Source organism: Microtus ochrogaster, linkage group LG8 (assembly GCF_000317375.1).
Source record: "Microtus ochrogaster isolate Prairie Vole_2 linkage group LG8, MicOch1.0, whole genome shotgun sequence".
NCBI lineage: Eukaryota > Metazoa > Chordata > Mammalia > Rodentia > Cricetidae > Microtus > Microtus ochrogaster.
The window spans coordinates 18002449-18016695 of NC_022033.1; the positions used below are offsets into that span (position 1 = coordinate 18002449).

Below are 14247 nucleotides of genomic sequence, written 5' to 3' on the forward strand. Positions count from 1 at the left end.
AGGGCCGGGAAAGCGTCATCCCGGCTCTTATTCTGAGCCTACTTGAGGGTGACACGGGCCGAAGGTGGGAGTGCAAAGAGTATCTAAGGTGGCGTGAGTGTAGGCAGGGGGTTGGGAACGGCGGCTTGGTCCAGAAGTGGGGCGCACACCGAAGGCGAGTGTGCGGGGGGGGGGACCTCAACTCAGAGGGGGTTGGGGGTTGGGCCGGGCCGGCAGTCCCACTCGGCTACAGCTCTCTCCTCCAGGCCTCCGAGGCTTTGGGGCTCCTCCGGCCTCCAGTCAGCTGACGCGGGGGGCGGGGGAGCTGTCAGGCACGCCCCGCCCAGCGTCGCTGGGCCGCGGGGGCCGTGCAGCCATTGGCCAACACGCCGGGCCGCTTGGGCCCCCGCGCTCCTGTGACATCAGGAAGCGATAAAAGGCGGCGGCGGCGCCAGCTCCTGCACAGCTGCACAGCCGTGCTGCGAGCGGCTGCAAGCAAGAAAGCCCTAGAGCCAAAGAGCCGGAGAGCGAGCGGCAGGCGCTTTGCCCCGCGCCTCCCCTCTGCCCCAACGCGCACCTCGCCTGCTTCTCCACCCCGCCCCAGCTCGACACCTCTCGGTCCCGGCGCGGCCGCAGCCCCGAGCTTCGGGGCAGCTCAGGCAGCCTCGGGAGGACTCTCCGGCGCGCCGCCGAGTCCCCAGACAAAGGCTTGGCCGGCGGCCCCGGCCCGCAGCGCCCTCGGCTCCCCGCCTCCCCGGCTTGCCGCTCTTCGCCCCCGCGTTTGGCTCGGCGCGTCCCGGCCGGCCGCAAAGTTTCCCCCGCGGCAGCGGCGGCTGAGCCTCGCTTTAGCGATGGCCGCGGAGCTGAGCATGGGGCCAGAGCTGCCCACCAGCCCGCTGGCCATGGAGTACGTCAACGACTTCGACCTTCTCAAGTTCGACGTGAAGAAGGAGCCGCTGGGGCGTGCGGAGCGTCCCGGCCGGCCCTGCACACGCCTGCAGCCGGCCGGCTCGGTGTCGTCCACCCCGCTCAGCACACCCTGCAGCTCGGTGCCTTCTTCGCCCAGCTTCAGTCCGACCGAACAGAAGACCCATCTCGAGGACCTCTACTGGATGGCGAGCAACTACCAGCAGATGAACCCCGAGGCTCTCAACTTGACTCCCGAGGACGCCGTGGAGGCACTCATCGGTTCCCACCCAGTGCCCCAGCCGCTACAGAGCTTCGATGGCTTCCGTAGTGCGCACCACCATCACCACCACCACCACCCTCACCCTCACCACGGGTACCCAGGAGCCGGCGTGACTCACGATGAGCTGGGCCCGCACGCTCACCCGCACCATCACCACCATCACCAAGCGTCGCCGCCGCCGTCCAGCGCTGCCAGTCCGGCGCAACAGCTGCCCACCAGCCACCCGGGGCCGGGACCGCACGCAGCGGCCGCAGCGACGGCTGCGGGTGGCAACGGGAGCGTGGAGGACCGGTTCTCAGACGACCAGCTGGTGTCCATGTCGGTGCGTGAGCTGAACCGCCACCTGCGGGGCTTCACCAAGGACGAGGTGATTCGCCTGAAGCAGAAACGGCGGACCCTGAAGAACCGGGGCTACGCCCAGTCGTGCAGGTATAAACGCGTCCAGCAGAAACATCACCTGGAGAACGAGAAGACGCAGCTCATTCAGCAGGTGGAGCAGCTTAAGCAGGAGGTGTCCCGGCTGGCCCGAGAGAGAGACGCCTACAAGGTCAAGTGCGAGAAACTCGCCAACTCCGGCTTCAGGGAGGCGGGCTCCACCAGCGACAGCCCCTCCTCTCCTGAGTTCTTTCTGTGAGTCGTGGCGGGTCCCGGCCCCCGCCCTTGCCCTGGCCCAGACTCCCTGTCCTGTGTCCCTAACCCTGGACTCCCTGTCCCTGCCATGGCCCCGGCCTTGACCTATTTGACTCGAGAGAGAGGGAGGAAGGACGCGAGGGCCACGGGTGACAGGCGGGAGCACGGGTGGGTAGGGATCCTTGGCTCAGAAGAGAGCGGCTCAAGCCAGCGCAGCCTGCTAGATTTGGGCAAAGTCAGAGGGACCCGGGCGGGTGGGAGGTCCCGGAGTAACTTTTTCTCCAGGCTGGAAGGCCGCGAGGCCTTTTCCAAGGAGTCGCCAAGGCCGTCTGGACACTTCTGGCTCTGGGAACTTTGTGAGTGCCAGGGCAGCCGATTCGCAGCCCAGAGCTCAGGTCGCCCCAGGAAGAGCAGAGGAGAGGAGAGGGACTCTGGAGTCCCCGAGGGCGAGAGGCAAGGCTGAGGAAGGAAGAACAGACAAATCTGTCTGTCCAGAGTCCGGAGAACACTGGCTCTCAGCCGGAGACGCGGGCCTCAGTTAGGACATTCGGCGCGCGAAGAAAAAAAAATTTCATCAGTTTTATTGCCTGCTCGATTATATAGAAAAATACGAAAATCTGCATTAAAAATATTAATCCTGCATGCTGGACATGTATGGTAATAATTTCTATTTTGTACCATTTTCTTGTTTAACTTTAGCATGTTGTTGATCATGGATCTTAACCCCCTTGTTTCTTTGAGTGAGTAGGGATGCAGTTCCAAAACTCCTGCGGCTGCGAGAGAGCGGAGTTTCAGTCGCCGGCCGGCTTGTAAATTACCCGCCCGGCCAAACCACACTGAGAACGTAGCAGCAAGCTGAGTCTTTGTTTGGGTTTATTATTATGGCATTTTTGTTTGTAAGTAAAAATAAAAAAGATAGAAAAACAACCAACTTTGTCGTGGGGAACCTTTGGAATTTGTATATTCGGTCCCCCTTTCCTTCCCATTTTTTTCAGTTTCTTTGGTGTTAAGGGAGAGATTGTGAGGGAGGGAGATAACTGTGGAATTCACACCTTGGGTGCAGGAGCACGTCCTCAACCCGGTCTTCTGGCCAAACTGACCACCCCCTGCTCCCCAAGAAGAAAAAGAAAAGAGATCGGCTCCTTGATTTTTCATCCCAAGGGCTGGCTTGGAATCCCTCCAGGAAGGTGCTAATTGCAAGCCCCCCCACATGGTTTAGGGTGAAAGAACTCCGCCCCCCCCACCTCTTGCAACTTGTCAATGGTGACCTGAGCTCCCATCGAATCAAATTGCCATTCTCAGAATGTACCAGAAACCCACACATAGGCAGGTAATGCTGCAACTTCCAAGTGCGTTCTTTAGACCAGTGCACCATGTGTCTCCCTGCTGTCGGGATAGCAGGAAGAGTTATTGGTGGTGTCCCCACTCCCGTCGGTTGTACAGTAGTTAGAGGGGAGGTCTGGGTGTTTTTCTTTATTGTTACTTTCATTTCTGCAGGTCAGTAAAAGGATTTAAGTTGCACTGACAAAAATACCAAAATGAAAGCGTACTTTTTTTTTAAGTTCCCATCTGAATTTGCTGGCGCTGCTAGCTGGATGCTTTTTTTTTGTTTGTTTTTGAGTTTGTATTAGTTGATAAATTTACAGTAATAACAAGATTGTATGAACCGCATGGTGCTTGCAGTTTTAAATATTGTGGATATTCGTCCTGCATCGGAAACGAGCTTTGGTTTTTACTGATTCAACTGTGTTGAAATCAAACTTGCAGCAACGCAACAGAAATTGTTTTTAATTTCATGTAAAATAAGGGATCAATTTCAACCCCCTGCTTATGATATGAAAATATTAAAATCTAGTCTTATTGTAGTTTTAATTCAGACTGGTTTCTGTTTTTTGGTTATTAAAATGGTTTCCTATTTTGCTTATTAAAACCATTGAAATGGCGTTTATTTAGAGGACTCTGTGTTTCCATGACTTTAATACTCTTGTTTCTTCAAGAATTTCTCTTGAATATCAAGTTTGGGGCATTTGTTAGCAATGGATCTCAAGCAAGGGTGGGCAGATCAGTTCTCTCCAGTGTGTGACTGAGTGTGCTTTATGTGAGCCTCAAATGTGTCGTCTGCTTTCCACCCAGGTTCAGACCCAAGTCGAGAGTGCATCTCTACGCTGAGACTGAGAGAGGGCATATCTGAGAAAGACACTCTCCAGTGCTTTCAGGCTTGGCGATCAGGGTCAGGAATGGGCTGCCAGCCGGCCTGCAGCAGGGGTAGTGAACCACAGAAGCCGGGCCAAGAGTTGCCACCTGGATAGAGGACGTTAGGTCTTTTTTTTTCTTTTGGAGTCCAGGGCCAGTTAAGTTGCAGTCCTTGCCTTCTGCCTGGGTCTCAACATCCTTCAGCCAGGCACGGGCAGCTTAGAACTAGTCTGCAGGCTCTAAAGGGAGGCTTGCCCTCCTTTCTCCGAGGTTGATGGAAGCAGGTGACACCAGACACTAGATGTTGGGATGCCGGACTTTCTAGATAGGAAGCTCCTCCTTGGAATTTCTTCCCAGGTTAGTATGTTCAGGGTACACAGGGCCAAGCGCCCTCAAAAAAGACACTGCATAGAGGAGCTTGGATGTCAGTGTGTCCTCAAATTGGAGGCTGAAAGGGCTTAGGCTGGCTTAGCAGCTATGACCGTAGCCTGAAGATTCCTGATGTGGAAGTGGCCCTAGGCCGCTTCCCTTTCCTTGGTCCTATGAAGGTCAGTACTACCTTGTGGCCCACACTCCTGGTGGTCTCCTTAGAACCTTGTCTGTCATTTAGATTGCCTTTAGACCAGCCTCTCTCTGGCATTGGGGCAGACTGCCCAGACCTTAGAGGAGCTCTCCTCTTTTGGCAGAGACTAACTCTCTATGGAACTTCCTGCTTCCCCGTAGACTCTACTATGCCTTGAAGTTCTTGTCATTGGAGTTCCTAACAGGGAATTTCAGGATCCAGATGGGGAAATTATAGACCCAAGCAGGGAAGCCCAGTCGGGGACCTGAGTAGGGGGTCGCTTGGAAAAGAAAGGTAGAGTAAAACTTCAAGGGAACAGATTTTGGCTAGAATCCCGGGAGCTTGGGCTAGTGATTGGCATCTCAGGAAGAAGTTGGGGGGGGGGGCTAAAAAACAACAGTGACAACAACAACAACAACAACAAAAAACAAAGCAAAATAATACTAACCACGATCCACACCTGTAGTGCGTCGGTGGTGTGACTTTAGCTCAGAGTGATTTCCCAAACCCATTCAATTTTCCCAGTGGAGACAAGGTTTGGCAAGCAAGGCTTCGGCCTCCATTTGGAAAAAGGCAGCTGAGCCCGGTTCTCCCACGTGTAGGTGGGAGTGATCCATTTGTAATTCCCTACACAAGCGCCACTACAGGTACAGATATGCCACCTTTAAGGAAACAGGCCTCTCTTAGGGGATTATCTGAGAGACTCCACTGTGCAGGTCCCTGCAGTGATAAGAGGGGATCAGGGACTTCTGGTGGCAGAGGCTTTAAATTTGGTGGTCTGATTCTGTCTAGAACCATTCGGAACAGACTAGCGTTGTCCACTTCCGGCATTGCCTGGATTTTAGGAGAGGCTGTAAATTCCAAAGAATTGTCTTTATTCTGGATAGACACTTAGACACACCCAGTGAGGTCACCATCCTTGTGCATCCAGAAAGGACAAGAAGTGTCACCCATTTAGAGTTGCCAACTGAGTTTGGAGATGAGATTCTAGGCACAACCCTAGTGACACGTTGTCACACCAGGGCACCCACACCCTGCACTCACACTGATGGCCTTGGTGGCACTTTAGTGCCTGCTCCCAAATCACCCATTGAATATTAACTCCCCCTAGGCCACAAACGGAGGAACAGCTGGGTAGAGCCGGCAGCTCTTTGGAGAGGGCCAGGTCTTGTGGAATGCTCTCGAGAGCGGGTTTCTGTAGCAGACAAGCCCTTCTACTTGCAGCCCGCCAACAATTCGTACTGGCCAGGATGCCACAAGCCGGGGAAATGGGACGTGGATAGCCAGGACCTCCAAGGTGCATCCAGCGGCGGTACGCAGGAATCTTTATCCTTCTTTTCGGTTTCTATTTCTCCCTACTGCTAGAGGGCAGCTCGGGATCCTACACTCCCCACCACCCACTGAAGGAAAAGTTCTCCCTGCACCAAAATCTTCTAGGCTTCCACTGATCCCACGTAGACAAGCTGGCGCCTGCAGACAGAGACGCACCCGGAGACAAAAACGCACAGACACCAACACCGGGAAGCACTCAGTGGGCACTCGTAGGTTCTATCTCTGGTTGCCTTCTTTGCTGGGGCAGCCGCTGCCCTTCTAGGCCACAGTCGGGTTTCTTCTTCCCGGCGGTATCTCACCGGCTTTAAGAACCTGGGGCAGTCGCTGCTGTCACCTCCTTCAGTTCAGCGGGGAGGAGCTCAGGTGCCCGAGGTTCAAACAACTCGGTTTACCTTCTCTAAGCCTCTTTTTCTCTGTACGTGCGGCTCAGTCTCCCCCTCCTCTCTCTCTTCCTCCCTCCCTTTTCTTTCTGTCCCCCTCTCCCTCCCCAGCCCCCATTTTCCATTTCTTTAGCCTTTCCAACCTAATCTTCCATTTTGTTTACTCCCCTGCCCTTTAATCCAGGGCAGCCTAAAAGCTGGTCCTGAGGCGTCGCTAGCCAGGCAGGAGGAAGGAGGGATGGCCAGGCGGGTCTCCAGTCTGGAGTCACCACTTAGCGTTCTGCACCTGCGCTGTTTAGGGTCTGGGCTTCCCTCTGCCCACTCGCCAGTTTCATTCCATTCCGGTGGCCCTCGCTGTGGTTGGCTGGGGCCTGCAGGCTGACACTCTGTTCAGATCTCTAGGGAGACCGAAGCTGGTCCACAGATGCAGTCACAGTAAGTCTTTGTCGCTTGCCTCTGGGCTTTTCTGTGGCAGGACGGCTCCCTGCCCTTTGCCAGTTAGAGGTTCCCATTTTCCTTTTATGCTGTTCAGGGGCTTCTGGACCAAAACTCACAGTGGAAGCCACACCATACACAACACTAGGCTGACCACTCCGTGACCTGGAGGCTCAGTTTCTGCCAGGAGGGCCAAAGGCCTCACTCAGTCACAGGTCAGCCCTCCTCCCAACCCGGTCTTCAGTTTATCCCTGGTCCGGAGGGAGCCAGGAAACTCTGGAGTAGAGTGTGGAAGATTCTCTTGTGTGCTTTCAGATGCAAAGCTCCATTGTCTTCTGGGCCCTTTGATTTCCCCAAAGGAATACTCTGGACCCCTTCTTGAGTAACTTTCACCATCTGCAGTCAGAAGGCTCTGGTGTTTAGATTTATAATGAAAGGAACTCTCCTCCCCCTCTGACCAAAATAAAATTCTTCCATCGCATATCCTTGGAGGCAGCATTTCTCCAGCCCCTCAGAGAGTCAGTTCCTCGGGAATGGGAATAGCTGAACTGGGCTGCTGTCCAGCACTGCATCCAGGGAGGACAATTCTGATAGAGTGCGGGGCTGGTCCTGTGTCATCTGAGCATCAAGAGCAGGCAACCCTGGGCTTGCCTTTGAAGGTTGGGGCTTTTCTGGCTCAGAAGACAGGGCCTTTCTTTTGTGGGAAGGCTACTGGTGGAATCTCCTTTTTCCCATAGTTCCTGGTCAGGAAGCATTCTTTCAGTGTGGGGGGGGAGTGCATTCACCAAGCCCCCCCATCGGTTCCTCAGCATCCTGTGTAGCTTCTCTTGTCCATCCGCGCACCTTCACTGGTCCTGTACACATTTCCACGCCTCTCAGTTTTAAATTCCCTTTTCCACTGTCCTATGCACGTTATCTTAACCGGTACATTTAGATAATATCAGAGCTGGCTGTTCTCACTTGGAAGAAATTAAGTATGTGAGAAAAGTTGCAGCTCCAACACGAAAAACCTAAATTAATAATAAGGATTTGTTCTGAAGCAGAATTCGGTTGCAGCAGCCTCGTGGCATTCTTTGTGAGTGAAGTTCCTTTTAAGTAAAACAGCAGCTATTCATTATATATTCTGTTTTATTTTATTTTATGTTTTTATTTTTTAAAAAATGGATGCTGTCTTCGGGTTGGAGAGGGCAGCTGCAGAGGTGGTGGGGGAAGGCCTGCCTGGAACTCTGTGAGAAACAAACTGTTTTTGACGTGGGAAAGCTGATGAAGTCCATACATCTGTGTTGTGGCACTTTCATTTTGGAGCACTGTGTATTTTACCTGGGCTGAGACTTCCTCGTGTGAATGAATAGGGATGGGTACTTGACGTACTGTTTGAATAGTCTTCTTGAGGGGTGGGCATTGTTCCTGGCTTATTGTTTTACCAGATTCTGCAGCCCAGGCTGTGTTTGGCTCTCACTCGGGTTCCCTTGTTTCTTCTGGTCTGTTGCCCTCACTTCTCTGAATCTGCCAGTTACAATTCTGTCATTGAGTTCTAGCCAGAAGGGACATAGGAGCATGCTGCCCTGCAGTCAGCTTTGTCTGCTCAGAGTGAGTGGAGCAGGGCTGTATTTCCTAACATGGGGTGGGGCCTGCCCCCGACATCCTTTATTTCCTGGGGATCTGAAGAATCTGGTACACGAGATTCTTCCAATGGATGTGGGACAGGTAGGTCACAGAGATGTGGTCCAACCATTGGTTTAGTCTCAGGATATTTCACTTAACTTGGTAGTATAAGTTGGTGTTATCCAAGGGCCAGAGGTGGAGGCCCTGTAGTCACTAGGGGAAGAGTCTAGAACAGAAATCCATACCTACCTAGTGATGAAATTTATTGTTTTGCCATAAACCTTATAAATCCTTATATAAATTTCTCATCAAAGACATTCAACCCTTTGTAGGTGAGGTCAGAAAGAGCCCCCTTTGGGGGTTGGTTTCCCCCCTAAGCCTTTGCACAGGGTGGTTCTTGATTTTCTAGCTGGATACTTTATGTTTTCCAATTACAAGGCTTCCTGCCCAGGTGAAGATGTGGACCGTTGACACAGACACCACCTTGAAGACAAGGGTGTCAGTGGGAACTGCAGCTGTCACTCATTCTGCTCTCTGACGGTGAATGATGGTGCAGAGACTGTGAGTATAGAAGTGCCATCCTTGTCCTGGAACCTCGAGCTATGTAAAATTAACAAACAGTTCTCTCACTCTTCATCTGCTCCCGACTGAACTTTTCAATAAAGGGATCCCAATGACGGAGCAAGTGTTCCTAGCAGAAGCGGCCTCTAGGTGAGGCGATTGGGAAAGGTTGTTTTGTGTGCAATAGTGAAGCTTTGGATCTAACATAGATATGTTTCTGCTCTTAGGGCTGGTCCCCCAATGAATGCAGACACACACACATACAAACACACAAGCACACACTCATATTTACATATGCAGACGCAGAATTTGCATGTATCCGTCATATATATGCTGTCATATTCACTTGTATGTATAACTCATTACGCATGTACTCAAATGCACGTATCCATGTTAGATGCATACATGTCTAAATGCTCATGTTTGTGCAGTTATAGTGTGCATGGTGTGTACACAGACGTATGCCTCTATACTCAATCAGAGCATTATTGATTACACATGCACACAGGCTTGTGTAAAATGTATAGGGCTCCTGTGTACCCTCAGAGACTCACACATACTCACACCCGTGTGTGTGTGTGTAAGTGAACACTAGCCTTTATGCTCATTCACACACAGGCGTCATGTAACAAGGGAAATGCGGCACCAGTGGGGTTAATGGAGGCCCCAGACTCCCATAAATATTTATAGGAAGCACTCAAGCTCTCAAAGTGGGAGACGAAACCTCTCGTCTTGAGCCCCTGTAAATCACACGGGCTGCTGTGTGCTACCTGTCAGATCCAGGTTGTTCTCTGCGAAGGCAACACATACATGCTGGAGCTGCTGTAGCCAAGGGTCAGAGGTGACGGGGACAAGGCCCTGTGGTCATCTCTTGATAAGAGTCCCCAGGAAAGGGTCTAGAACAGATATCCATACCTGCTGAGTGATAAAATTTAATTTTTGTTACCAAGCAAGCCTTATAATCTTTCTATAAATTCCACATCAACGACATTTAATTCAGTGTAGGTGAGGGGGTCAGAAAGAGCCATCTTTGAGGACCGGTTTTCTCCCTAAGTCTCTTTGCCCAGGGTGGTCATCCCACTGCCTCACCAGGCATCCATCAAACATGTCGGGGTCACCCCACTCCTAGAGACACTGCTTCAAGAGTCAAGTGAAGCGGCTTAGTCCTCTGCTGCTGCTGCTCTTGCTGCCTGCTGCATGCAGGCCTACAGAGTGGAGAGGCATTTTGTGGCTATGCAAGACTCCGCTGCTCAGTGGAGGGACAGCATCTCGAGCTGATTGAGGAGGTATGGTTCTGGTGGTAGAAGCCATATTTGATACAGTGTGCGTGTGCGTGTGTACATATGTGTGTGTGTGTATGTGGTGAGGGTGGTAGTGTGTGTGTGTGTTCCAGATTCAAGAGCGGCTCTCATCCACCAGTTTTGTGTCTACTGGATCTCAGGATCCCAAGCTGCTGCGACTGTGTTCAGTGCAAATTCTATGCTCGGTTTTGTCACCTGAAGCTGATCATCTGCATGCTGGGCACTATTCTAGGATTAGATAAAGCAATGAGCGAAAGCATCAAGCATCCCTGCCTTTCTGTTTCCAGTCTGATAGGAGAGCAGAGATGCCCTTCAGGCAGCCCATGGAATGCCCACATGCAACAGAGCAGCCTGACCCCTGAAGGCATCCACACAGCAGAGAAAAGAGAGCAGTCAAGGAGGGCTTGGTGCATGACTAGAGACCTGAGGTCCGAATAGAAGTTATTCAAGCCAAATGGGTAGAAGAACACTCTTGGCTAGCGCCACCACATGGATGTTTCCATGGTGACGGAAAGCTTTTTTTATGTTTGTGCCATCTAATAAGCTGCAGGTGGTGGTTGAGACTTTGAATATGTGGGAGGCAGAGGCAGAGGCAGGCGGATCTTTGTGAGTTCGAGACCAGCCTGGTCTACAAAGCTAGTTCCAGGACAGGCTCCAAAACCACAGAGAAACCCTGTCTCGAAAAACCAAAAAGAAAAAAAAAAAGAAAACAGACTTTGAATATGACTCAGGCAACTGAGAATCTGAATTTTTCTGAGTGTAGTGTATGTGTATGTATGTGTTCATGAGTGCTGTGCATGTGTGTGAATGTGCATATGTGAGAATGCATTTGTGTGTGTGCACGTGTGCATGTGTGTGTGCAGTGCATGTGTGTGTGCAGTGCATGTGTATGTGCGTGTGCATGTGTGTGCGTGTGCGCATGTGTGTGCAGTGCATGTGTGTGCAGTGCATGTGTGTGGTGCACGTGTGTGCGCAGTGCATGTGTGTGTGCAGTGCATGTGTGTGCAGTACATGTGTGTGTTCACGTGCGCATGTGTGTGCAGTGCATGTGTGTGCGCTTGTGCATGTGTGTGCAGTGCATGTGTGTGTGTGTGCGGTGTACGTGTGTGCGCAGTGCATGTGTGTGTGCGGTGCATGTGTGTTTGCAGTGCATGTGTGTGTGCAGTGCATGTGTGTGTGGTGGTCCAGAGGTCAACAGCAACTATTGTTTAATGCAGAGTCTCTCCCTGAGCATGGAGCTCATCAGTTAGGCTGGCCAGGCTGGCCAGCAAGCTTGGTGACCACGTCTGTATGTTTCAGTCTTCCCAGCCCTGGGATCAAGGAGGCACGCCTCTGTGTCCAGCTTCTGTGTAGCCACTGGGGATCCAACTCAGGTCCTGATACTTTGTAACAAGCACTTTATTATCTGAGTCTTCTCCCAACCCTCCAGCCTGTGTATCATTCTCCAAAATCTCATTCACCATCAGAGGTTGTACTTTTGGACACATTCTAGTTTCTATGTGGAGAAAGGAAGGGACATCTGATATTTGAGGGCACAGGGTGACCATAGAAGGGGTCTTGAGCTGCATTTTGGGGGTCGTCTGTCTTTTTCCCTCTGTCAACTTATCATTTTCCCAGCTCTAGCCTCATGAAAAAAACCTCTCCAAATAAACTGTTCCCCATTTCTTCCTGAGCTGAGAAGAAAGCATCTGAGACTAATTCTCTTCAAAAGGAAAAAAATATGTCTGAATTTAGGACTCGCGATTGTATTTCTCCTAAAAAGGGGACACAGCCAAAGGCAGCAACCCTACTGTTTTAAGCAGTTGCTGGTTTGGGGGGAGCAGCTCAGTGTTCCACACACTTTGTAAACCCTAGAAAAGAGTCTTCAGTGTCCTCCGAAGGGTGGGAGGGGAGGCGGGGGGGGTGAGAAGGGAAAGAGCCTTCCACAGCCTTGTCTTCTGTTTCCACAGTCAAGGAGGATGTTCTCAGAAAGCAGAACCTGGGTGAAGGGGTGGGGCATACTTGAAGAAGGACATTTCCGCTGTCCAATAGGACTGAAAATCAGTGAGGACCAGGTGGCCCTGGATGTCGGTGGGAGTTCAAGCACTGAAGGTTTTCAGCCTCTGCCTTTCTGTAAGTATCTGTTTTTTTCTCACTCATGGGAAGGAATCAGATGTAAATTTGCTATGTCTGCTTCACAGCTGGATGAATAGTCAGGGGATTCTCATCTGCCTGCAGAGCTGGAGACAATGCCTCTCTAGGACCTGCTAATGCCACAGGGCCATGTGAATGTCTGCAGGTCCTTATTACCCCAGGTCTCAAGGACAGGGTGATTTCTTTGGGACAAATCTTTCAGGTACACCATCCCGAAGGTCCTTGATCTGTTGGTCAGTTCAAAAGAATTTTATTACTCATCTTGTGGGCTCCACCCATCCCTCTGAGACTGTTGTGAATAAGTTTCAAAAACTTATTCCAGAGCCCACTACTTGCTTGCTTACAAACTCAACAAGTGATTGGCCTCACCTTATTCTAGAGGAGAGCTGTGCTCCAAATTTTATTCTCAGACGCTAAGCACAGATTCTAATGACATTTGGAGATGCCAAGGGACAGAGGCTAAGTGGAGAGCCCCCTCTCCAAGGGACAGAGGCTAAGTGGAGAGCCCCCTCTCCCAGAACCCAACTGCTTGTACTCGCAGATGATTCCTTTTGGCCTGTCCAAAATCTTTGTGTCCTTCAAGGTTATAGATTATAGATTCCTATAGTACAAAATATGTCATTTGAATCCTATGAATCCTATGTACCACACATTTAAATCTTTTTTCCTTTTTTGGCTTCTAGTCTCTAAGAAGGAGGGCCTACTATGTCTCCAGGGGTCACCACCATCTCTGCTTGCACAAAGAAGGGGAGTTTGCCAGGGTTCCAGCTTTCAAAAAGTAGGGGGTTCTCCCTGGTGGCCCCTTCCAGTCTTTCTTTCTGTCCCATCTCCAATCCTTGGTGACTGTTGACTTCAGAACCCCTCTCTACCAGGAGCCCATGCTGCTGCACTATGCTGGGACTCAGGCAGGGGACCGCCATCTTTCAGTCTGGTCTCTTCAGGCTTACTCTTAGTCAAAAAGTAGAATCACTGGGTCCAAGCCGCTACAATCATTAATATGTTATAGTTTATTCTGTGGGTTATGGGCACATATATGTAAAAGTTCCACTCATATTATTAAAAGGGTAGTGTAGGCAGCAAAGACATTGATAACTTTAACTTTTTCTTTCCTTTATTGATTGATTGATTGATTGAGACAGGGTTTCTCTTTGTAGTCCTAGCTCTCCTGGAACTCGCTCTTTAGACTAGGCTGGCCTCCACCTGCCTCTGCTTTCTGAGGGCTGGGATTAAAGGCGTGCACCACCACCACCTGACAACATTGGTAACTATTAATGGGACCTAGACACGGACACGAGGAACCCACTGTATAAGACTTATCCTGTTTTAGCCTTTGTGAATGCAAAGGTCTGGATCTAACAAACGCCTTCCGCGTGCCTGGTACTGTCAAATGGTTTGTGACTCTCCAGCCACTCACACAACTCTCCCAGTAACTCTAAGGGCTGGGAAGATGCTATCCCCATGTTCTGGATGAGGAAATAAAATTACAGAGAAGTTAGGCACTTTCCCCAAAGACGGACAGCTAGTTAGCAGTGACAGTGTTCAAACCCTGACAGACTGAGTCTGGGGTCTGTATCTTCAACTCCGATTCCTTTTAAGGTCAAGGGTTGGGTGATGGGTGACTTTGCAGCCAGCTGGAAAATGTTTAGAGGTTATCATCAATGAGGCCAGACTTTGAGAAGAGCGCCCCCTTCAGGCCACTGTGCATACTCTTCTTAAAATGCATGTACTTAGGGGCGCTGTTTTAAAAATATTTATTGACATATTAGCAGTTAGTTGTGCTCCGAAACTGTCTATGGCTCCTATTACTTTTAGAGCTTTGTGTACGCTAGCCTTCAAGACTCTGCAGTCCCGGGTCTCTATGCTTCAACTCCTCATCTGATGCTCTGGGCAGACTGACTCCGGACACTGTTTGAGTGCCTCTGACTTCCATACTTTATCCTAAGCATT

At 51.0% G+C, this 14247-nt stretch overlaps 1 protein-coding gene across 1 annotated transcript; it reads left to right on the forward strand.

The window, feature by feature from the left end:
* The first annotated feature begins 218 nt into the window (after positions 1-218).
* On the forward strand, positions 219-2729 carry Mafb (MAF bZIP transcription factor B). Its single transcript, XM_005362994.2, has one exon. It carries the CDS (start codon positions 831-833, stop codon positions 1800-1802), a length of 972 nt encoding a protein of 323 aa, XP_005363051.1. The 5' UTR covers positions 219-830; the 3' UTR covers positions 1803-2729.
* Positions 2730-14247: the final 11518 nt, after the last annotated feature.